General features: G+C 45.2%; 1 protein-coding gene across 3 annotated transcripts in view; it reads right to left on the reverse strand.

Annotated features, from left to right (window-relative positions):
* CCDC9 (coiled-coil domain containing 9) overlaps positions 1–24,151 on the reverse strand; it is an 84,583-nt gene extending 60,432 nt beyond the window's left edge. The window contains exons 1-5 of one of the 3 annotated variants that reach the window (XM_056539120.1): positions 23,905–24,151; positions 21,796–21,853; positions 18,725–18,829; positions 7,575–7,718; positions 381–791 (exon numbers count right to left, since the gene is read on the reverse strand). In XM_056539120.1, the coding sequence (XP_056395095.1) occupies positions 381–791; positions 7,575–7,718; positions 18,725–18,829; positions 21,796–21,853; positions 23,905–23,939 (753 nt within the window). In that variant the 5' untranslated portion in view covers positions 23,940–24,151. Of the gene's footprint in view, positions 1–380; positions 792–7,574; positions 7,719–18,724; positions 18,830–21,795; positions 21,854–23,874 lie in introns of all 3 variants that reach the window. The other 2 variants (XM_056539119.1, XM_056539121.1) reach the window with 2 other exon arrangements.
* Between the last annotated feature and the right edge of the window lie 318 nt (positions 24,152–24,469).

Consider the following 24,469-nt stretch of genomic DNA (forward strand, 5'->3'; position numbering starts at 1 on the left):
TTTAGATTTCCTATCTCGGACACACAGTCTGGCATTTTTCTTAGAAAGACAATAGACCAGTGTTTCTCAACCAGCTGTTGCAAAACTACAACTCCCAGCATGCTTGGACAGCCTTTGGCTGTCCAAGCATGCTGGGAGTTGTAGTTCTGCAACAGCTGGAGGCACCCTGGTTGGTTTGAGAGACAAACTCTATGTTTACAAGTGTCAGAAAGTGTAAAATCTCACCCATACATGGGCAGAACATGCAGATTCACACCCAGGACACCGCCGTGGCAAAGCCAACAGTGCCCATGTGCTGCCCCCGTGTTCTCTTCTTGTACCCAATCTCTTATTCAGAACCATAAAGTAAAGAAACAGAAAATGACAAGCGATTCCAATACCTTCACTTTTCTGTCAGGTCCTGGAACACCATCCACCGGTCCTCCAATACCACCGCCTCCTCTGCCACCCATGCCACCGCCCCTGCCTGGACCTCTTCCACTTCGCTCCGCTCCTCTGGGGGACGCAGACCATCGCTCTCCAGGAGGATCCTCATTGGGAATCCTCGGACTTCTCTTTGGCATGTCAGCGACTGGATTCCTCCTCCCTCTTGCCGCCCTTTCAGATGGATGACAGTCATCCCCTTCTCCTTTAAATGGCTCCACATGCTTATCTGCTGGGGGGGTTCGCCCACCTGAGTAAAGTCCTGTGCGGCCACTGGTCCTGTGAGTGGGACTTCTCGGGGAGGTTTCAGAGCGGGGAGAAGTACGTAAAGCTTTGGGCGATTTCCCATCATTAACGACTCTCTTCTCCTGAAATAAAGAGACAATGAACGGTGGTGAAGGGAATACCTGTGGCAATAAAAGAAATTGCTACTGTTTCTTTAACCCTTTAGCAACCCTGGAAATTAGAATTTAATTGAGCACGGTCATTAAAATATATATATTTTTTTCAAAGATACAGCAGGTAAAATAAATAAGATTTGTAATTTACTCCTTCTAAAAAATAAAATAAAAAAAATATATATGTCTTTATGTCAGTCACTTTCATGGCCTTAGAAATCTGGTCACTAGGGGTCTCCCTTCTGCTCCAGACTGCATTCGTCTGCTCAAAAGCACAGACTTTGATACCTACTGGTCTCTTTAAAAATGAAAGAACAATCTGACTGGTTGCCATGGGCAACTGCACCACTCTTACTCTGCACAGTTTTTGATAAACCTCGATCAAAGGCGCACGTTACAAATCTTTTTTATTTACTTTTTTTTTTTTTTTTTTTACCTGCCGTATCATACGAAAACTATATATATATATATATTTATATATATATATATTTATATTTTTTTTTTTTTTTTTTTATGACAGTCCCCATTTAAGCATAATTTTTTTTCGCCTAGCTTTAAAGCGGTACGCCGGCCCTAGACATTTTATCCTCTATTAGAGATGAGCGAACTTACAGTAAATTCAATTCATCACAAACTTCTCGGCTCGGCAGTTGATGACTTTTCCTGCATAAATGAGTTCAGCTTTCAGGTGCTCCCGTGGGCTGGAAAAGGTGGATACAGTCCTAGGAGACTCTTTCCTAGGACTGTATCCACCTTTTCCAGCCCACCGGAGCACCTGAAAGCTGAACTCATTTACGCAGGATAAGTCATCAACTGCCGAGCCGAGAAGTTTGTGACTAATCAAATTTACTGTAAGTTCGCTCATCTCTATCCTCTATCCAAAGGATAGGGGATAAGATGTCTGATGGTGGGATCCTGCTGCTGGGGACCCCCGCAATCTCTCCTGCAGCACCCACTTGTCATGAGCTGCACAAAGCTAAGATCGCTCCGTGTCTGACGACTCACGATACAGGGACCAGAGTATCGTGACATCACAGCTCCGCCCCCTTGTCACGTCACATCCCATCCCCTCAAGGCAAGCCTATGGGAGGGGGCGTGGTGGTAGGGGATAAGAAGTCTAGGGCCGGAGTACCCCCTTTAATAGCCATGAATCTACAGAGCCATGTGAGAGCTTACTTTTTTTTGGGACCAATTGTACATTGTGTATATTGACACCCTTTATTTTTCCATAAAATAAGCTGCAAACCTTTGCGCCATTCACTGTGCGGTCAAGCCGACATGTTATCCTGATTTTTAACATCAATACACTTACAATGATAGTCAAATTTTTATTAATTTGTTTTTCACTTTTCTGTCTAAAAAAATTAATAAAATAAACCGTTTGGGAGCTCATGATTTGCACCATGATCTGTAGTTCTTATCAGTACTATTATGTCAGATTAGACTTTAATTGCTTTTTATTCAAATTTTTTATGGGATGTGATGCAAATAATGAAAGCCATACGCCATTCACTGTGTGGGATAAAGGGAGATTTTTTGTACTCACCGTAAAATCTCTCTCTCGTGGCCTTAATTGGGGGAAACCTATACTGAGGGGTATATGCTTTAGCCACTAGGAGGCGCTGACACTAGGAAAAAAAGTCGGCTCCTCCCTGGCAGGATATACCCGCCCACTGGAAGGGAGGTAATCAGTTTTGTCACAAAGCAGTAGGAGAAGCCAACAAAGACATATGTCCAAAGGACCCTGGAAAAGAATTACAGATAAAGAACCAAAAAAGATCATCTGGATAAAAAAAATAAAAAAAATAAAGAAATGGGTGTGTGCAGTGTCCCCCAATGATGGCTCCAAGAAGAAGATTTTACGGCGAGTACAAAAAAAAAAATTTAAAAAATTTAAAATAAAAAAAAATTTAAATCTCCTTTTCTCGGTCGCTCTTCATTGGGGGACACCTATACTGATGGGACGTACCAGAGCTGTCCCCTAGGGTGGGAATAACAACCACTAGAAAAAGGGGATCAGTCCAGAGACCGAACCCACCTCGCCTGTAAGGTCTGCGGACGAGACCCCAGGCCAGAGACAACAGAGGCCCAGAAACTGAGCTCCCAGAAGATCCCCCGTCCATGGAGATGGACTATGACGCCAAAAGGAAGGGACCGTCCTTTGCGGAGATGACACCTTCGGTTCATATAGAGAGACATGAAAAAGTCAACTAGGAAGCCAGATGGGCCAGAACCATCCTGGAAGGAAAGAAGCAGGAAATCAATCCCAAGGAACACCGAACCAGACCGAGGGCTAGCCCGTCTGGGAAACAAAAACAGAAAAAAGGACACAGAGAACCCCATCCAGGGTTGACCGATTCCAGAGAACATGGCGGAAAGGTGCCAGGGAGAGCAGCGTACACCTGAGCAGAAGGAGAGCACAAAAGGAGAAGACCAGAAAACACTGGAAAAAAAGGCGGAAACCGACTTAAGAGGCCTGGTGCATAAGATCAATGACCTGAACATTTGGAGACCCAAAACCCCTGTCTCAGGGTCCCGCCACAAGCACCGGAAAGGTGAAATCAGCTCGACTGGTGTAATCCGGACGACTGGAACGCCCTCCATCTCAGGAGTAAATGGACCTCGAAGGAGGAGATGGAAAGTAATAACAGCCAAAAAAAGTAATGGAACACCCTGAAAAGGAGCATCCAGGAACACCGGGGAGACAGACATGGGAACTGGAGGTTTCGAGTCACTTGGCAGACGTACACGGAAGGAAAAACAGAAGGAGCAGAATACCCTGAAAAGGAGCATCCTGGACACCAGAGCCACTGACATAGGAATCATAGGTCCCTGCGTCTCCTGGAAGACTCCCACCTGAAGGGTACGTAAACCCAACGGCCGAGAAATGCTCCAGGAGACCAGTCGAGACAAGAAGAAGTGCGGTACAGAAAGACCGCCCCACAATTGGATCACAGAGAAGTGAGGGCAGGAGAGCTACACATGCCCGAGACCTCAACCACCACTAAGGCCCAAAGAACCAGGATGGCCGACCTAAAAAAAAAGAGAAGGCACGCTACAGCAGTCTAGGATAGCGTCCAAGACAAGGACACTAACCGGAGTTGGAGCCCAGCGGTCCAAGTGGACCAGAGCACTCCGAAGCAACTGAAAATTGGAGGTAAGGGGGTGCTGAACTGACTGTCGCCCCAACAGGCACCATGCCAGAAAAGAGGTGCTCAACTGCCGCAGGCCTTTAGAAAAAGATCAAAGGAAGGCCCGAGGCACACACCACCGAAAAGAAGGTAGGGTGGGCTCAATACGTGCAGAGGACCTAAGCACACGTAGGGAGACAGACATGGTTACCTCACGATAGTAGCGAGGTACCAAGACTGCAGACACAAAGGAACCGCAGACATCCAAAAGTCCGGCAGTATGGAAGACAGACTCCGCACCCTATGCTGCGTCACAACCATGCCCCTAGCAGACCAATGTGGCACTTTGAGAAAGGGGAACAGAGAGTGCTGCTGTTGCTGTGAAATGCCCAGGAACCTGCAGGAAAATGCCCACACCCCATCTCCTAATGGTGCCACACACCAGGACTGCTATCTCAGATGCAAGAGATGAAGGATGTATGTGTGGCAGGAAACATGCAGACAGTGCAGGCATAAAAGTCCAATAAACCCACAGAGACACACCTTGTGGAACTTCACATGGAAGGAGTCACCGGACTGCAGTCGCGGGAGTGGCAGGAATGGGGAGGTGACCTGGTGGATTAGAAAACCATGCAGACAGTGTCTGGCTATCTGGCATAGGGACCATGGCTACACCGGGTCCCGCATTCAGAACCACACACAAAAAATGGGACACCAGCTTTAAGCCATGCGAGCAGACATGAAGAGAGGGACCTGGTAAGTAGAGAACCCCACGAACCAGCATGTGGTGCATTGTATAGGGCCCATGGAGCAACATGGGGAGACCCACTCAGAACTACGCCTTGGCAGTGGTTATCTGAACTTCCACCACGGTGTCGGAAGTGTATGCTAGTTGACCCGACGTAGCAGTAAACCACACAGGTGATAAGGGGACACAGGCAATAACTGTGCCCCTTTGACGCATGTGGAAACTCAGGGGAAGTCTAAAAGCCATGGATAGAATCCCTGCCTCCCTGGGAGATTGGGGGAGGCTTAGGAGCCGTGGATTGTATCCCCGTGCCCTGTATAGGGTCCATAGGGCACTCCAGATCACTCCACCAGACACTGATGCCACAGATACATCAGCCCTTGGAGAAGTGACAGGCTGCAGAGAAAACCATGCAGACCACTGTCTGGCTTACTGGTATGGGTCCATCGTAGACAGTGGGTCACTCCAGCGGTCACCTCACACTAGAAGTGGGGTACCGTAATCCAGCGCCAGACGCAGTTGTGAGATGAGCGACAGGCAAAACTACAGTCTGGCCTAATGAGAGCAGGTCAAATCCATGTCCACTCAGGGACACTTCCACGGAGACCTCGCACTGAACGTGGGGATGCGGCAGCCTGTGAAGGAAAGAATAATGTGTGCACACCTCAAGAACACGACAGACATGTCATGGCAACCAGCAGTAGAGGAGAAACAGACCTGTCTGTAACCCTGGTATCTTCCAAGGAATCATGAAATCCCTGGAAATGACCCGCCAAGGCGAGTCACATACGCTCCATGACAGAGCAAGAACCCTGCTGAAAGTAGGTATGCCAGAGACATATCCAATGTAATGTGCCATATAAAAGGTCCCACACAGGGTGATTGAGACAATAAAAGGGGCCCCCAGAAAAAGAGCCCAGCAGATATTAAGCTGAAAAGAACAGTGTACCCAGAAGTCACAAGGGTGCAAAGGAAAATAAGGCACAATTTAATTATAGGCCACAAGAGGGCGCCAAACACCACTAAATGGCCTGAGACCAGCAGCAGAGATTAACTTTTTTTTTTTAACACACACAAACCAAAATGGCAGAAAGGAAGCCTGGTAGCAAGGCGCCGCGCTGAATATGTCTGCATGATCCCCGAAGGTAGAACGGCTAGGAAGCCCACAACATATCCTTCATGCAGGGACACTAAGGAATGCTCATGGGACAGCCCTAGTCAGCGACGGTATGGAGCAGCACGCTTAGAAGCGCCTGCTAAGGTTAAGCTCCGAGGCTAGGGGGACAAGAGTGGTCCGGACCGGAAGAACTCCCACCAGGTTGTAACTTAGGGAGGCCTAAGGAGCCGCTCAGATAATGGAGCACCAACGACCCTCGCAATTGAGGAGGGGCAGAGCAAGATGCCGGTGGAGGGGCGGAGCTAGACGCCGCTGGAGGTGCAACCACCACATCCGTGGGTAAGCACCCGCCAGCCACAGGAATGATCCACGGGGTGCGTGAACCTGGGGAGGAGGCGCTGCCTGGCCTCCTGGTCCGCGAGCTCTCAGGGGGAGATGGGCGGAGCCACGTGCCGCCAAAGCCCCCTGAAAAATGGAGGAGGCGTTGCATGGCCTTCTGGTCACGTGCTGGTTCAGGGGAAGAAGAAGGGCGGCCATATGCCTCCATAACCACGAACTCCCGGCTGAACCCCAGCGCGCTGTCAACCCTTGCAGTAGGGGAAAACATAGCTGGCGGAAAGGAGGAACAGCAAGGCTGTTCAGGGGTGAGCCGGAAAAGAACGCCTGTGGAGGGAGCTGCTGCAAAGGGCCAGTGGCTGTCCCATGGAACCCTGAGCAAGCCCGGTAATAAAGGACAGAGTGCCGTTTTAGAGAGGGTTAAAAGGGGGGAGGTACATACTCACCTGCGGACGCCATCCTTTATACTCACCCTGAAGTCTTCAACCAGCTTAAGGCCACACTGCATCATACCAGGCTAAGATAGCTGGGCGAGCAGGGGCAGTGAGGGACCCGGACCCAGGGTACAACCTCCAGGCGCTGGCCATTGGCGAGAAGGGGTTAACAGTACATAACTCGATGTCTGTGCCCCTTCATCGCATATGGGGGAACAGGTGGCGCCATGCTCCTGAACTCCCACCCTGAAAAAGAGAAACAAAAAGGGAAGAAACAGCTCTTACTAGAAAATAATAAAAGACGACCAGGTCTGGGGAGCTCCCAGGCCTGTGTCTGCCTCCTACTGACACTAGCTAAAACTGATTACATCACTTCCAGTGGGCGGGTATATCCTGCCAGGGAGGAGCAGACTTTTCCTGGTGTCAGCGCCTCCTAGTGGCAAGAGCATATACCCCTCAGTATAGGTTTCCCCCAACAAAGAGCAACCGAGAAATAATGCTATACCTTAACCCCTCAAGGACTCAGGGTGTTTCCACTTTAGTTTTTTCCTCCTCACCTTTTGAAAATCATAACGCTTACATTTTTCCACCTACAGACCCATATGAGGGCTTATTTTATGCGCTACCAATTTTACTTTGTAATGACATCAGTCATTTTACAAAAAAAAAAGAAAAAAAAAAAAAAGCCATTTTGTAAATTTTGGGGGCTTCTAGTATGAAGGGGTTAATTTAAGCATGTAAACATTTTGTTAGGTTTATTTTACGCTTTATTAGTCCTTTTATGAGCAACAGTTTGATTGCGCAGAGATCAGTGCATGAGGGTGATCCACACCACTGCCTCACCAATGACAGCTGTAAGTGACATTTAGATGCTGCTGTCAATGTTGACGGCGGCATCTACACAGTTAATAGTCTCTGACCCTCAGACTCCCCCTGACCACAACACGTACTTTACATTGACTAGATCTCTTCACAGAAAAGACTTACCCCGGCAGAAACATCAAGCGTGATAGAGAAATTCTCCTTCTCCTTCCGGGCCTTGTCCGGTTCGCCATCAGGGTGTTTGGCTTTTCTTGGGGTGGTCACAGCGATTCCCTCTTGTTCAGCCATCTTGCGGTCCTCCTCTATCATCTGGGAGCAAGAGACAGACACATTTTAAGGGAGAATATAATAAAACAGAGGTCTATAAGGCATACTTATATGTGTATGTATTAGATAACAGCAGATTATAGCAGGGATTCATTCCTTATATCAGTGTTTCCCAACCAGGGTGCCTCCAGCTGTTGCAAAACAACCGCCCGGAAATCCATCATGAACATGCAGGGCTCTGACTTTGTCCTGATGGAGACATCTATGAAACTAAGCAGGAATCTGTGTATAACCTTGGCTGGAATCTCCAGACAAATTTGTTATAAATCTAGGGGACAGGATACTACACATGACATCTCCCTGTGTCACAGTCATTAGTGTCCCCCTCATCTCCCTGTGTCACAGTCATTAGTGTCCCCCTCATCTCCCTGTGTCACAGTCATTAGTGTCCCCCTCATCTTCCCTTGTGTCACCATCCTTCGTGTCCCCCTCATATCTCCTCATGTGTCACAGTCATTAGTGTCCCCCCAAACTCTCGTGGGTTACAATCATTAGTGTACTCTTCCTCTCTTCTTATGTGTGACCATCATTAGTGTCCCTTCCTCTCTCACCTTGTGTAACCATCAGAAGTTTCCCCCTCTTCTTGTGTGTCACAATGATTAGTGTCCCCCTCATCTCTCACTATCTTTAGTTTAAATACCTCCGTCTCCATTCCAATGCTAATCCCCCATTCTGCCTGCGGCAGGCCCTTTGGGGGTACAGAAGCAGCAAATGTCACGTGATCACAGCAGCCAATCAGCAGCTTTAGCGATCTCACTCCGGAGGGTGACTGCCGTGGGTACCTGAAGTCGCTGTGGTCACCTGATGTCCACTGCTCATGTACCACTGTAGCGCCAACCAGTCGAACAGGGGACAAGCGCGGAAATGGAGGTAAGTAAAACAGTTTTGTATTTTTTAAGGATAAACAACCTCTCTTGGAAAGGGCTGACAAAAACCTAGGCGCCCCAACAAAATTCACCATGGCAACCTGTCCCTGACATATTCTAATAATACATGAACCCATGTGCTGTGCGAACACAGGGCAAATTACAACGAGAATGATAGAACGATAGGCTTTATAATCACATGACCATAGGGCTGGTGAGCGTATACTCCTTTAGGGTCTATTCACACGTACAGTTTTCTGTGCAGATTTGATGCGCAGGATTTTCTGCTGCAGATTTCAATTTAAACTAAATGACTGAGCGCAGCTTCAAATCCTGCGCATCAAATCTGCGCAGAACACTGTACGTGTGAACAGACCCTTAGGGTTTGTCCACACTGAGGAATTGGCAAGGAATTCTCGCTTAAAAATTCTGCTGTGGAATTTCTGGGGGGGTTTTTTCATGCTGAATTTGTGAGGAATTGATGCAGAATTCCGCACGGAAATAGGCAATTTTTTTGTTTCTTCTTTGCTGGACGACAACCAATTAGAATTTCTTTTTCTTGGAGAGGAATAAGCGGGAGGAATTACTTGAGCAAATTCCTCTCCAATTCCTTAGTGTAAACATACCCTTAAAGGACAACTGTAGTGCAAGACTTATATATTGTTGTGCCCGGGCTGCAAAAATTTACTAAATAAACTTTAAAGGGGTATTCCAGGAAAAAAAACTCTTTTTTTTATATCAAGTGGCTCCAAAAGTTTAACAGATTTGTAAATTACTTCTATAAAAAAAAAAAAAAAAAAAATCTTAAGCCTTTCAATAATTATCAGCTGCTGAAGTTGAGTTGTTCTTTTCTGTCTGGCAACAGTGCTCTCTGCTGACATCTCTGCTTGTCTCGGGAACTGCACAGAGTAGAAGAGGTTTGCTATGGGGATTTGCTTCTAAAATGGGCGGTCCCCGAGACACGTGTCATCAGAGAGCACTTAGAACGAACAACTCAACTTCAGCAGCTCATAAGTACTGAAAAGATTAATATTTTTTAATAGAAGTCATTTACAAATCTGTTTAAGTTTCTGGAACCAGTTGATTTAAAAAAAATAAAAATAAAAAAATAAACATTTTTCCTGGATGTCCCGCCCAGGCCAGTGATAGGCTGAGCGCACTGGCCAGAGCTTCTTACATGACAGTGCGCTCAGCCTATCACCGGCCGGCGGGACATCGCTGCGGCCAGTGATACGCCAATGGCTCTGTGACAGCTTCATCCCCAGGAAGTTGAATGAGGTTTGCACCGCCGGACTGTGAGGCCGGTACCGGACCGACGGCGGCATGTAAGGTAAGGAAGGTATGATAAAGTTTATTTTAGGGAAAGGATGGACAGCTCTCAGGATCCCCAACATGGCTGTACACTCCAAAAAAGTGGCAATAAATCAGCAAAGGTATCCAGTGGTATTGATGAATTTTTCATTCGGATCCCATAAAAACCACATGCAAGCGGGATATCAGCCATCAAACAACTCTCAGTAGGTGTGGACGCGTTTCAGGTATGCACCCTTCGTCTTCGCACATTACATACAGGTAGTAACCAGGTATATATGGGAGTTTAAGAGGGGAGGGGTGGAGTCAGGACTTAGTCCAAAATGTAACTCCTTCAACTCCCCCCAAAAAAACTACACCCTAACAAACATATAAGATTGAACCTGGTAAACAGCTGCATATACAGTGTACGTCAAAAATAAGCTCCAGTACCAAAACACTATAGAAAAGTCATTTCATTTTATAAAAAAACTAAAAACCATTTTCTCGGAAAAACCGCACCATGTAAATTGAATTAGAAAAAGTTTAATTGCAAAAGTTAAAAAGGAAAGAAGATAATTAGTAGTGCAAAATTAGGTCATTTCTCAGATTCAAACCATAAATGTTAAATAGTTTGAAGATTATTTATCCAAAATACTTCTCTTTTGCGCAAAAGTCTCATACGATCACCACCTCTTGGGGGTCTTCGAACACACTCGATACCGCAAAAAAAAAAAAAAAAAAAAAAAAAGAAAAAAATACAAAAATAAAACCTAATTCCGAAACGTCACCATGATGAACACCTCGAAAACGTCTAGAGACCCCAGAGATGTTCGCATGGTGCGGATTGATTGCGGCTCGAATGTTAGGGTGTAGTTTTTGGGGGAGTTGAAGGAGTTAAATTTTGGACTAAGTCCTGACTTCACCCCTCCCCTCTTAAAATCCCATATATACCTGGTTACTAAGGGGGGGATGTGGGGGGGGTCAGTCGCGGAGCTTATTTTTGACGTACACTGTATATGCAGCTTTTTACCAGGTTCAATCTTATATGTTTGTTAGGGTGTAGTTTTTTTGGGGGGGGGAGTTGAAGGAGTTACATTTTGGACTAAGTCCTGACTCCACCCCTCCCCTCTTAAACTCCCATATATACCTGGTTACTACCTGTATGTAATGTGCGAAGACAAAGGGTGCATACCCGAAACGCGTCCACGCCTACTGAGAGTTGTTTGATGGCTGATATCCCGCTTGTATGCGGTTTTTATGGGATCTGAATAAAGAATTCATCAATACCACTGGCTACCTTTGCTGATTTAAAGTTTATTTTGTTTATTTTTGCAGCACGGGCATAGGGATATATAAAAGTCTTGCACTGCAGTCGTCCTTTAAATGGGCACTGTCACCAACTTTATTTTTTGATATGTTGTAGTACTTATGTACTAGGGATCGACCAATTATCGGTATGGCCGATCTTATCGGCCGATAATCACGATTTTGGGCATTATCGGTATCGGCAATTACCTTGCCGATAAGCCGATAATGCCCCGCACCGCCCCCACCGCACCGCGACTGACCCCCCAAGCCCCCCCCCCGTAGTGCTGGGCGGTATACCGGTATGGATTTTTCCCCATACCGCTATACCAGTCGGTCCCCTCCCCCACCCTCCAAGTCAATAAAAATAAATAAAATAAACTTACCCGTAATGGGGTGGTCCGGGCCATCCATCCTTCCTTCCTTCCTGTAGTGTCCGGCGCCATTCCGGGTGGAGGGTGAACTGGTACGGGCTGTCCTTCTCCGGGGGTCCTCTTCTCCACTCCGGGCAGGCTCTGGCCTAGTACGCTGCATAGACGCCGCTACGCTGTGACATCAGGTGCGTCGCTGCGCACGGGTGTCACTGCGCAGCGGCATCTATGCTGCGCTACTAGGCCGGAGCCTTCCCGGAGTGGAGAAGAGGACCCCCGGAGAAGGACAGCCCAGACCAGTGCATCCTCCACCCGGAATGCCGCCAGACACTACAGGAAGGATGGATGGATGGATGGCCCGGACCACACTGACAGGTAGGGGAGAGCAGCGGGTGCTGGCGGCGGCGGCCTATAGCACCGCAAAAGCCACTGCAGTGCATTGATTTAAAGCGCCCGCTTTAAAATCAATGATCTGCAGCGGTGTCGCGGGGGGATAAATAGCCGATAACTTATACCGGAATATCGGTATAAGTTATCGGCTATCGGCCCTAACCTCCACCGATTATCGGTATTGGCCCTAAAAAACAGATATCGGTCGATCCCTATTATGTACTACAACATATCTCTAATATATTGAAGCAAAGAGGATTGGTAGAAAAAGTCGGCAGACTCACCAAAGACTTCTTTTCCAGGGTAGTTTCTTTATTTAATACTCACATATAAAAAGGTAGATACAAAAGGTGGGAGAGGGATCACAGTGGGGGGTATTCACTGTCTGGCGACAGACTCTGTTTCGCTCGGTACTCGAGCTTCTTCTGGCCTGAACAACTAGGAATAGTGGGCTGGTTCTTATACAGGTGGGTTCACAGGTCTAATTTCTTAGTACCTCCCAGCTGTAGTGACGTCTGGTGTGAAGGCGTTAGCTTAAACACAAGCATAGATTACGCCTTCCGTATACCTTCTGTCATAAGAAAACAGCTTATTATAATAAAAAAGAAGAGTGATTTAAAAACAAGGGGCATAATCCACTTTGTCATTCAAGCCTAAAGGACCTGTTGCTGCGGTATGGATAATCCAATATGTTTCTCGCTGCAACAGGAGGCGGTTGAGATCAATACCTGGTCTGTATTTAACTCTCTCCACTCCGGAAAAGATAAGTACTTCTGGTTTTCCGCCGTGGGCTTCCACTACATGGGATATTAGGCGAGGTGCCCCTTTAAGTGTGCGCAGTGAGTACATATGCTCACGTATTCTCGCGCATAACTGGCGTATAGTTTTTCCAATGTAGTAGAAGCCACACGGGCAGTATATAACATATACTACATGTTTGGTACGGCATGTTATTAAATCTGTAACAGTGTGGGTTATTGGGCCCATTCGCATCGTTTTCAATTGTGCATTAAATTTGCAAAAATTGCAGGATTTACAAGCATAATTCCCCTTTGGTATAGAACTTTCTAACCATGTTACCTCTTTCTTAGGGAGTGTTTTTCGACTTTTTTACAGAATATCGCCTATCGATTTGTTTTTTCTATATGAAATAAGTGGTTTGCGGTTGGCTACTTCTTTTATGTCGGGATCCCCCTCTATAATGTGCCAGTTCCTTCTAACCGCTTGTTCGATTATATGGTTTATAGGTGAATTCTGGAACGTAAAAGAGAATCGTTTTTTAGTTGGTTCCGATTTTTTCCACTTTTTGCCCACTAAAAGATTTTTTCTATCCAAAATGTCTGCTCGCTCTTTTCCATCTTTTATCAGCTTACTAGGGTAGGAGCGTTCTAACAGGCGTTTAGTTAAATCTTCTGCTTGTGTGTTATAAGACTCATCAGATTCATTGTTTCTCCGTAATCTTACGAACTGACCATATGGGACACCCTTCTTCACTGAACTAGGGTGAGAACTGTTGTAGTGAAGAAGGGTGTTCTTAGATACGGATTTTCTGTATCCTTCACTTGTAAGTCTGTTGCCTGTCACTACCAGTCTCAGGTCCAAAAATTCAAGTGAGGTACCTCCGTAGTGTGAGGTGAAAGACATATTCACTGTATTTGTTAAATTAAGGTGGGTGACAAAATCATTGAACTGAGATTCTGAGCCTGACCATGCTATGAGAATATCATCTACATAACGCATGTACAATTTCACTTGTGAGATGTATGGGTTCTGCGATGAAAAAATAATTTGGCTTTCTAAGACTGCTAGGAACAAATTTGCGTATGTACAGGACACCGGGGTACCCATCGGGGTCCCGGTGTCCTGTCTATACCACTGGTCAGCAAATTGAAATGTACTGTTACTTAACAAAAAAGTAAGTGCCTCCTCAATAAATAGGATGAATTCTGCAGACTTATTAGACCATTTTAGGAATTCTTTTACAGCTCCTATACCAGCTTCGTGAGGAATTCTAGTATAGAGGCTGACCACGTCAATGGAACAAAGGTTCCAGCCTGATTCCCAATTCATTGTTTGGATTGTTTGTAGTAAGTGTAAAGTATCTTTAATGTAGGCTGGTATAGAGGGGAGTAGAGGAGATAGTAACCATTCTAAATAGTGAGACAAGTATTCGGTAGTAGACCCCACTCCCGAGACGATGGGGCGTCCCGGGGGTGGGGTCTGTGCTTTGTGTACTTTGGGAAGGTGGTACCATGTTGCAGGTTTGGGTGCCTCTGGTATGCCAGAGGCACCCAAACCTGCAACATGGTACCACCTTCCCAAAGTACACAAAGCACAGACCCCACCCCCGGGACGCCCCATCGTCTCGGGAGTGGGGTCTACTACCGAATACTTGTCTCACTATTTAGAATGGTTACTATCTCCTCTACTCCCCTCTATACCAGCCTACATTAAAGATACTTTACACTTACTACAAACAATCCAAACAATGAATTGGGAATCAGGCTGGAACCTTTGTTCCATTGACGTGGTCAGCCTCTATACTAGAATTCCTCACGAAGCTGGTATAGGAGCTGTAAAAGAATTCCTAAAATGGTCTAATAAGTCTGCAGAATTCATCCTATTTATTGAGGAGGCACTTACTTTTTTGTTAAGTAACAGTACATTTCAATTTGCTGACCAGTGGTATAGACAGGACACCGGGACCCCGATGGGTACCCCGGTGTCCTGTACATACGCAAATTTGTTCCTAGCAGTCTTAGAAAGCCAAATTATTTTTTCATCGCAGAACCCATACATCTCACAAGTGAAATTGTACATGCGTTATGTAGATGATATTCTCATAGCATGGTCAGGCTCAGAATCTCAGTTCAATGATTTTGTCACCCACCTTAATTTAACAAATACAGTGAATATGTCTTTCACCTCACACTACGGAGGTACCTCACTTGAATTTTTGGACCTGAGACTGGTAGTGACAGGCAACAGACTTACAAGTGAAGGATACAGAAAATCCGTATCTAAGAACACCCTTCTTCACTACAACAGTTCTCACCCTAGTTCAGTGAAGAAGGGTGTCCCATATGGTCAGTTCGTAAGATTACGGAGAAACAATGAATCTGATGAGTCTTATAACACACAAGCAGAAGATTTAACTAAACGCCTGTTAGAACGCTCCTACCCTAGTAAGCTGATAAAAGATGGAAAAGAGCGAGCAGACATTTTGGATAGAAAAAATCTTTTAGTGGGCAAAAAGTGGAAAAAATCGGAACCAACTAAAAAACGATTCTCTTTTACGTTCCAGAATTCACCTATAAACCATATAATCGAACAAGCGGTTAGAAGGAACTGGCACATTATAGAGGGGGATCCCGACATAAAAGAAGTAGCCAACCGCAAACCACTTATTTCATATAGAAAAAACAAATCGATAGGCGATATTCTGTTAAAAAGTCGAAAAACACTCCCTAAGAAAGAGGTAACATGGTTAGAAAGTTCTATACCAAAGGGGAATTATGCTTGTAAATCCTGCAATTTTTGCAAATTTAATGCACAATTGAAAACGATGCGAATGGGCCCAATAACCCACACTGTTACAGATTTAATAACATGCCGTACCAAACATGTAGTATATGTTATATACTGCCCATGTGGCTTCTACTACATTGGAAAAACTATACGCCAGTTATGCGCGAGAATACGTGAGCATATGTACTCACTGCGCACACTTAAAGGGGCACCTCGCCTAATATCCCATGTAGTGGAAGCCCACGGCGGAAAACCAGAAGTACTTATCTTTTCCGGAGTGGAGAGAGTTAAATACAGACCAGGTATTGATCTCAACCGCCTCCTGTTGCAGCGAGAAACATATTGGATTATCCATACCGCAGCAACAGGTCCTTTAGGCTTGAATGACAAAGTGGATTATGCCCCTTGTTTTTAAATCACTCTTCTTTTTTATTATAATAAGCTGTTTTCTTATGACAGAAGGTATACGGAAGGCATAATCTATGCTTGTTTTTAAGCTAACGCCTTCACACCAGACGTCACTATAGTTGGGAGGTACTAAGAAATTAGACCTGTGAACCCACCTGTATAAGAACCAGCCCACTATTCCTAGTTGTTCAGGCCAGAAGAAGCTCGAGCACTGAGCGAAACAGAGTCTTTCGCCAGACAGTGAATACCCCCCACTGTGATCCCTCTCCCACCTTTTGTATCTACCTTTTATATGTGAGTATTAAATAAAGAAACTACCCTGGAAAAGAAGTCTTTGGTGAGTCTGCCGACTTTTTCTACCAATCCTCTTTGCTTCAATATCTGTGACTTATTACTCATAGTCAGAGCACCACCAATACTTCGGGGAACACTCCAACACGTCCCGTAGTCCAATTACATGAGAATATCAGTAGCAGTGCCGGACATTACACTCTTTGTTTGAATATCTCTAATATACTTTTATTATTATTATTTTTTTTATTTTATTAAAATGCTTTAATTTACCTTTGAAAACCGGCCACTAGGGGGTCTCCCTCCTAGTGGACGGCTGCAGCCTGGCGTGACGTCACGCCTGAAAAAGGACTGATGCGGCCGGGCATCGGTCCTTTTTCATTCAGCCTGCGCTCGCTCCCTGCCTGTCAATCAGACAGATGGGAGCGAGCGCATTGGCTCCCCGGTCACTGGCTGGGAGGCCACTCCTCCTGCACATCGCCGCCGCTGTCCCTGCACGCCCGCTGCCGGACTCTGCAGTAAGTGTGATGAGGGAACGGGGTATGCGGGGGTGGGGTTTGTGATGGAGGGAACGGGGTATGCGGGGGGGGGGGGTTTGTGATGGAGGGAACGGGGTATGATGCGGGGAGAGGGAGACGGAGGGGACGGGCATGTAACTAACTAATAGTTTATCTACACAGGGTGCCTCCAGCTGTTTCAATACTACAACTCCCAGCATGCCCTGACAGCCAATAGATCTCAGGGCAAGCTGGGAGTTGTAGTGGTGAAACAGCTGGAGGCACCCTGTGTAGATGAACTAAGGGTGGAAGTCCCCCCCCAGCAGGCATCAGTGACGTGGTGCCTGCTGGGGAAGTCTGCCTGGTAGTGAGCACACTGCCAGGCAGACAGAAAGTTATTTTTAATATAGTAAAAATAAAAATTAAATGCAGGGAGGGGGTTAGGGATAGATTGGCAATAGGCAGGGACAGAAAAAAAAAAAATAGGATGGTGGGAGCTACTCTTTAACCCCTTAAGGACGCAGGACGTAAATGTACGTCCTGGTGAGGTGGTACTTAACGCACCAGGACGTACATTTACGTCCTAAGCATAACCGCGGGCATTGGAGCGATGCCCGTGTCATGCGCGGCTGATCCCGGCTGCTGATCGCAGCCAGGGACCCGCCGGCAATGGCCGACGCCCGCGATCTCGCGGGCGTCCGCCATTAACCCCTCAGGTGCCGGGATCGATACAGATCCCGGCATCTGCGGCAGTTCGCGATTTAAATGAACGATCGGATCGCCCGCAGCGCTGCTGCGGGGATCCGATCATTCAGAAGGCCGGACGGAGGTCCTCTCTCCTTCCTCCTTCCTCCGTGCGGCTCCCGGCGTCTCCTGCTCTGGTCTGTGATCGAGCAGACCAGAGCAGGAGATGACCGATAATACTGATCTGTTCTATGTCCTATACATAGAACAGATCAGTATTAGCAATCATGGTATTGCTATGAATAGTCCCCTATGGGGACTATTCAAGTGTAAAAAAAAAAATGTAAAAAAATTTAAAAGTTAAAGTAAAAAAAAAAAAGTGAAAAATCCCCTCCCCCAATAAAAAAGTAAAACGTCCGTTTTTTCCTATTTTACCCCCAAAAAGCGTAAAAAAACATTTTTTATAGACATATTTGGTATCGCCGCGTGCGTAAATGTCCCAACTATCAAAATAAAATGTTAATGATCCCGAACGGTTAACGGCGTGAACGAAAAAAAAAAAGTCCAAAATTCCTACTTTTTTAATACATTTTATTAAAATAAAAAATTATAAAAAATGTATTAAAAGTTTTTTATATGCAAATATGGTATAAAAAAAAAGTACAGATCATGGCGCAAAAAATGAGCCCCCATACCGCCACTTATACGGAAAAATAAAAAAGTTAGAGGTCATCAAAATAAAGGGATTATAAACGTACTAATTTGGTTAAAAAGTTTGTGATTTTTTTTAAGCGCAACAATAATATAAAAGTATATAATAATGGGTATCATTTTAATCGTATTGACCCTCAGAATAAAGAACACGCGTCATTTTTACCATAAATTGTACGGCGTGAAAACAAAACCTTCCAAAATTAGCAAAATTGCGTTTTTCGTTTTAATTTCCCCACAAAAATAGTGTTTTTTGGTTGCGCCATACATTTTATGATATAATGAGTGATGTCATTACAAAGGACAACTGGTCGTGCAAAAAACAAGCCCTCATACTAGTCTGTGGATGAAAATATGAAAGAGTTATGATTTTTAGAAGGCGAGGAGGAAAAAATGAAAACGTAAAAATTTAATTGTCTGAGTCCTTAAGGCCAAAATGGGCTGAGTCCTTAAGGGGTTAAACGGCTAAACAGGTGGTACCGGACTGTGAACACTCCCCATCTGCTTTACAATAGAACTATATAAAGAATATATATATATTACATATCATAACCTCCACCTAGAAGAATTCTAATCTCTGCTTATTCATAAAGGCTGGGTAGGTGCACACCCTGCTGGGGTTACATAACACAGGGAAGATCTACCTGGTGTCTCCTGACCAGAGCCTCGTTCTTCTTGCGCAGAGCTTCGATCTTCCGGTCCAGCTCAGCATCCTTCTCTTCTTTGGACTTTACGTCCAATACCGAAGCCTGTGACAACAATCACTCCCATCATTCAACAGATCACGTAAACTACACTAGGTAGACGAGTCATTTAGCAAAACTACAACTCCCAGCATGCCCGGACAGCCAATGGCTGTCCGGGCATGCTGGGAGTTGTAGTTTTGCAACTTGGATGTCAACACTGGCATAAACATTTTAAAAGGGGGTGAGGGGCACTGCTTGGGATCCTGGCCCCCTATAAGGCTAAGTTTCTACTTGGTGTTTTTTTCTTTTTGGGGGGGGGGGGGGGGGGGGGATGTCAATTCTGCCGCATGGCGTTTTTTCGGCCCAAAAACGCTGCGGCCAGATGTTAGCTGTAAATCAATGAGAAATCGCAAAATTATTTTTCCACTTGCAATTTTTCATTTTTTTTTTTATTTTTTTTTTTTAATCCTCTTAGCGTTTTTAAGCTTCTTGGTGATTTTGCAAAATCGCAGCATGTTGAGTCACTGGTGTTTTCTTCCCTGAAATCGTGGCATTTTTCTCCCATAGGAGTCTATGGGAGTAAAAAAAACGCCAAGAAAAACACCATGTGGGTTTTAACTTTTTTTAGCGCTTTTCAAGCGGTTTTTATTCTCTTTTGGACTTTAGCGGTCAAAAAAAGTGATGGAGATGCCTTTTTTTAAATAAAATTTCGTAGGGTACCATAAAAAAATACAGTAGTGATGGAAAAAAATTGTATCTTTTTTATAACAAAATTTTTAAACAGGGATCAATTTATGTGGGCGAGTAGGGCATTAAAACTGTAGCCCACAATAAAAATGTAGTGTGTTTTTCACTTTTTATACTTTAGGTGGTACTACTACTCCCAGCATGGAACACACACTGTTCCATGATGGGAGTAGTAGTTACCTGTACTAATTGACAGATCGCCCCGGGTCCGTTGTGATCCTCCTGTATAATGTATAGATGCGGCCGGCCGCTCTTCTATGGTCCCCTGCTCTGATGTATATATACACACACACATTCATATTTACCACAAAGCTGTGATTGGCCAGATGGTTCCAGCCAATCACAACTCTGTGGGAAATATGAATAGGTGTATATATATATATATATATATATATATATATATATATATATACACACACACATCAGTGCAGGGGACCATAGAAGAGCGGCCGCATCTATACATTATACAGGAGGATCACAGCAGGTGTCAGGAGTGACATGCACTGTGATCATTCCTTAACTGCAGGTACTACAGCTCCTAACATGGAACAGAGTGTGCTCCATGATGGGAGTGGTAGTACCTGCAGTTAAGAACAGATCACAGCAGGTCTCACTCCTCCTGACATCCGCTGTGATCGTCCTATCTATACTCCGGCCAGTGATATGAATAGAACATCACTCATTCATATTTCCCTCTGAGAGCTGTGATTGGCTGCAACTAGAGATGAGCGAACTTACAGTAAATTCGATTTGTCACGAACTTCTCGGCTCGGCAGTTGATGACTTTTCCTGCATAGATTAGTTCAGCTTTCAGGTGCTCCGGTGGGCTGGAAAAGGTGGATACAGTCCTAAGAAAGAGTCTCCTAGGACTTTATCCACCTTTTTCAGCCCACGGGAGCACCTGAAAGCTGAACTAATTTATGCAGGATAAGTCATCAACTGCCGAGCCGAGAAGTTCGTGACGAATCGAATTTACTGTAAGTTCGCTCATCTCTAGCTGCAACCATCCGGCCAATCACCACTCTGGACGGAAAATATTAATGAGTGATGTTCTATTCACATCACTGGCCGGAGTACAGAGCAGAGATGCGAGTGCTGTATAGAGCCGCTCCGCATCTCTGCTATATTATGGGACGATTGCATCGGGCGATATGTCTATTAGTACAGGTACTACTACTCCCATCATGAAACAGTGTGTTCCATGCTGGGAGTAGTAGTACTACCTAAAAAATGTTAAAAATAAAAAAAAGAGAAAAAAAATAAAAATAAAAGTGAACACACACACAGTTTATTAAAAATAAAAATTTCGTTGTAAATATACATATCTCAATTTCATTAAATACATTTTTTTTACCCCCATCACTACTGCATCCTTTTTTTTAGTACCCAACAAATTTTGGGTACCAGAAAAAAAACGCCAAAGGGGCCAGAAATGCAATTTCCACACAAATGAAAAAAAGCCAGAAAAAGGAAATTGCACTGGCGTATTTCTTTCGTTATTTTTTTGTCCCTAACCAAAAAACGCAGGACAAAAAAAACAAGTGGAAACTTAGCCTTAGCGTTTATCAGCAGATTGGGATGTCCTAACCTGCTGTTTCCCAAACCAAAAAAAATTAAAAATTATAAAAATTTATTTTTGACACGTCAAAAGTTTTGATCAGTCGAGGTCTGAGTGTTCAGACCCCGACCAATTGTTAAAGTGTACCTGTGGTCAACAAAAAATTTTTATATAATGTAGATAATACCATTATACGTATATTTGTAATATACATTGGTTAAAAAATGTGTATATTTTTGTCTCTGCAGCTATTGCCCGTGTGTCTCTATGAGGAGACCAAATACAGGAAGTGAGGGTGGATGAGCAGGGATCTGTGCAGTAAGAAAAAGCAGGACAGTGTGCACTGAGGCTCTATAACATGCTCCTGGCTCATACATCAGGATGATTGACAGGCCAGGAGTCTGCACAGATCCCTACTTGTCCCGCCCCCACTTCCTGTATTTGGACTCCTCATAGAGACACACAGACAATAACGGCAGGGACAGCATTTTTTTCACCCATAAATATAGACATTTAAAGTAATTCTTCGCTTCTGTAGAAAGTTCTCTTATACTAGTTCTCCTATTCCCTAAATCTAACCAAGGAGAACGAGTTTAGAGATGACCCCCAGATCCCACAGGGGGGGGGGGGGCTCCCCTCCCCGTACAGACTGCTAGGTGACCCCCACATATCACAGCAGGAGTAAGAAAATAGATCCCTTTAAATATAAGCATGCCAACTTTACCATTGTCGTATGCGGAGGTGCCAGGCCGGATCTCGGGGGAGGGGGAAGGGTCTTCTTTCTGAAGAACAAAAACGTCAATGCTTTTATATATAGAGCATTAAATCTAGAAAAAGATCATAGAAATACCACAGAATCCAAAAGGTAACATCACATCTTCTTGTCTGTATTCGGGATCTACCCCCCCAACCAATGCAAAATGAGGAGGGGGACTGGACTCAATACTGTCATATCAGAGGCAAAGCAGAGCGTCACCTGGTGGTCAACACTGCCAGTAGAGATGAGCGAACTTACAGTAAATTCGATTCGTCACGAACTTCTCGGCTCGGCAGTTGATGACTTTTCCTGCGTAAATTAGTTCAGCTTTCCGGTGCTCCCGTGGGCTGGAAAAGGTGGATACAGTCCTAGGAGACTCTTTCCTAGGACTGTATCCACCTTTTCCAGCCCACCGGAGCACCTGAAAGCTGAACTCATTTACGCAGGATAAATCATCAACTGCCGAGCCGAGAAGTTTGTGACGAATCGAATTTACTGTAAGTTCGCTCATCTCTACTGGCAGCCATCGGGTTAGAGATTAGCTCTATAGCAGTGGTCTTCAACCTGAGGATAGGTGTGGTGCTGTTTTTGAGCTCTGTTTTTGTATCTCTGGATAACCCTTTTAAAGGGGTACTCCACCCCTAGACATCAAAAAGATAGAAGATAACAGGTCTGGCCGCGGGGACCCTCCATGATCTCCGGGCTGGTGCTTCGGTCATGGAAACCTGGGGCTTCTGTGATCGTGACGTCCCCTCCATTCATGTCTATGGGAGGCTGTGTAATAGCCGTCACGCCCCCCTCCCATAGACATGAATGGAGGGAGTGTGGCGGCTGTGTTCGCCAGTCATCCGGCACAGAACAGACAGGGGTGCTGCGGCAGAGAACGTGGGGGTCCCCAGCGGCAGGACATGGTATCCCCAGTCATTTGGATAGGGGATAACATGTCTTGCAGTGGAGTTGCTATTAATTATTATTATTATTATTAATAATAATAAATAATATTACTACTTCTTCATCAGGGTAGGTCAAAAATATTTAATCAGTGAGGGTCCCACACCTGGCACCCCCCCTTTTAAAGTCAACTGATGTCAGAAAGTTAAACTGATTTGTAAATTACTTCTTTAAACAAAAACAAAAAAATATCTTAATCCTTCCAGTACTTATTAGCGGCTGTATACTACAGAGGAAATTCTTCTCTTTTTGGATTTCTTTTCTGTCACGACCACAGGGCTCTCTGCTGACACCTATGTCCAGAGTAGGAGAAAATCCCCATAGCAAACATATGCTGCTCTGGACAGTTCCTAAAATGGACAGCAGAGAGCACTGTGGTCATGACAGAAAATAATTTCCTCTGTAGTATTCAGCAGCTAATAAGCACTGGAAGGATTAAGATTTTTTTAATTTTTTTAATAGAAGTCATTTACAAATCTGTTTAACTTTCTGGCACCAGTTGATTAAAAAATAAATAAAATAAAAAAGTTTTCTACCGGAGTACCCCTTTAAGTTCAATAGAACTCAATGAGAAAAAAAAAAAAAAAGTGTTATTGTCCATTTTTTGGAGTCTACAGCACGTGAACTGTTTCCCAACCAGGGTGCCTCCAGCTGTTGAAAAACTACAACTCCCAGCATGCCCGGACAGCCAAAGGCTGTCCAGGCATGCTGGGAGTTGTAGTTTTGCAACAGCTGGAGGCACCCTGGTTGGGAAACCCTGGCCTATGACCACGTTACCATATTCCCGCAACATGGCACAGTCATTGGCAACTCTACCTCAGACTGAACATTTCCAGCTGTGTTCACACTGTGCGTTTTCTTGTCTAGAAAGAAAACGCATACGGCACCCTGAGAACTACTGTCTGATCGCTAGGACTGTGAACACACACGTGCGACAAACAACGCAGCAGTCACCACAGAGCCTGAGCTGACAGATCACCTACCTGCGCCACTATGCAAACCCCGGTACTGCCCCCTACAGTCCTCCGCTGTAATAGCACCATCCCCCGGGGTGTCCCACCACATATAGCCCCCCATAATGCCCGTAATACACACCTGGAGATAGAAGGGTTAATCCCCGCTCACCTGCTGCCCTGTCCGCTTTCCGGCTCCAATAACATGCGTGTTCCTCTTTAAACCACGCCCCTCTCCAACGGCGAAGCGTACATGGGGCGGAGCTTATTATTGACGTCCTTGCGTAAGCTGGCCATGGGTTCAGCGTCAGCCATCTTTGTTGTGGGCAGAAAGTCTTGCAGACCTGGCTGAACCTTGTAGTCCTCCGTCTAGGAGGTGTGCAGGGACAAGCCCTCCTGGTTTACATGCACTGGGAGAGAGCCTTGGAGAAGCAGCTTTTATCCTTTAGTGATTGACTGTGCCTTTGTATAGGTCAGTGGTCTCCAACCCGTGGCCTTTTAGATGCTGCAAAACTACAACACCCAGCATGCCCTCACAGCCAACGACCATAAACGCTACGGTTAGATGTTAGCGGGGAGTCAATGTTAACCGCTTTATGACCCTACGAATTTTGATTTCTGGATTTCGCTTTTTTTCCTCCTCATCTTATAAGGCGCTTTTTTTTATTTTTCCACTGACAAAGTTGTATTAGGACTTATTTTTGGTCAGACATGTTGTACTTTTCATTGGCGCACTT

Source organism: Hyla sarda, chromosome 9 (genome assembly GCF_029499605.1).
Source record: "Hyla sarda isolate aHylSar1 chromosome 9, aHylSar1.hap1, whole genome shotgun sequence".
In the NCBI taxonomy this organism is placed as follows: domain Eukaryota; kingdom Metazoa; phylum Chordata; class Amphibia; order Anura; family Hylidae; genus Hyla; species Hyla sarda.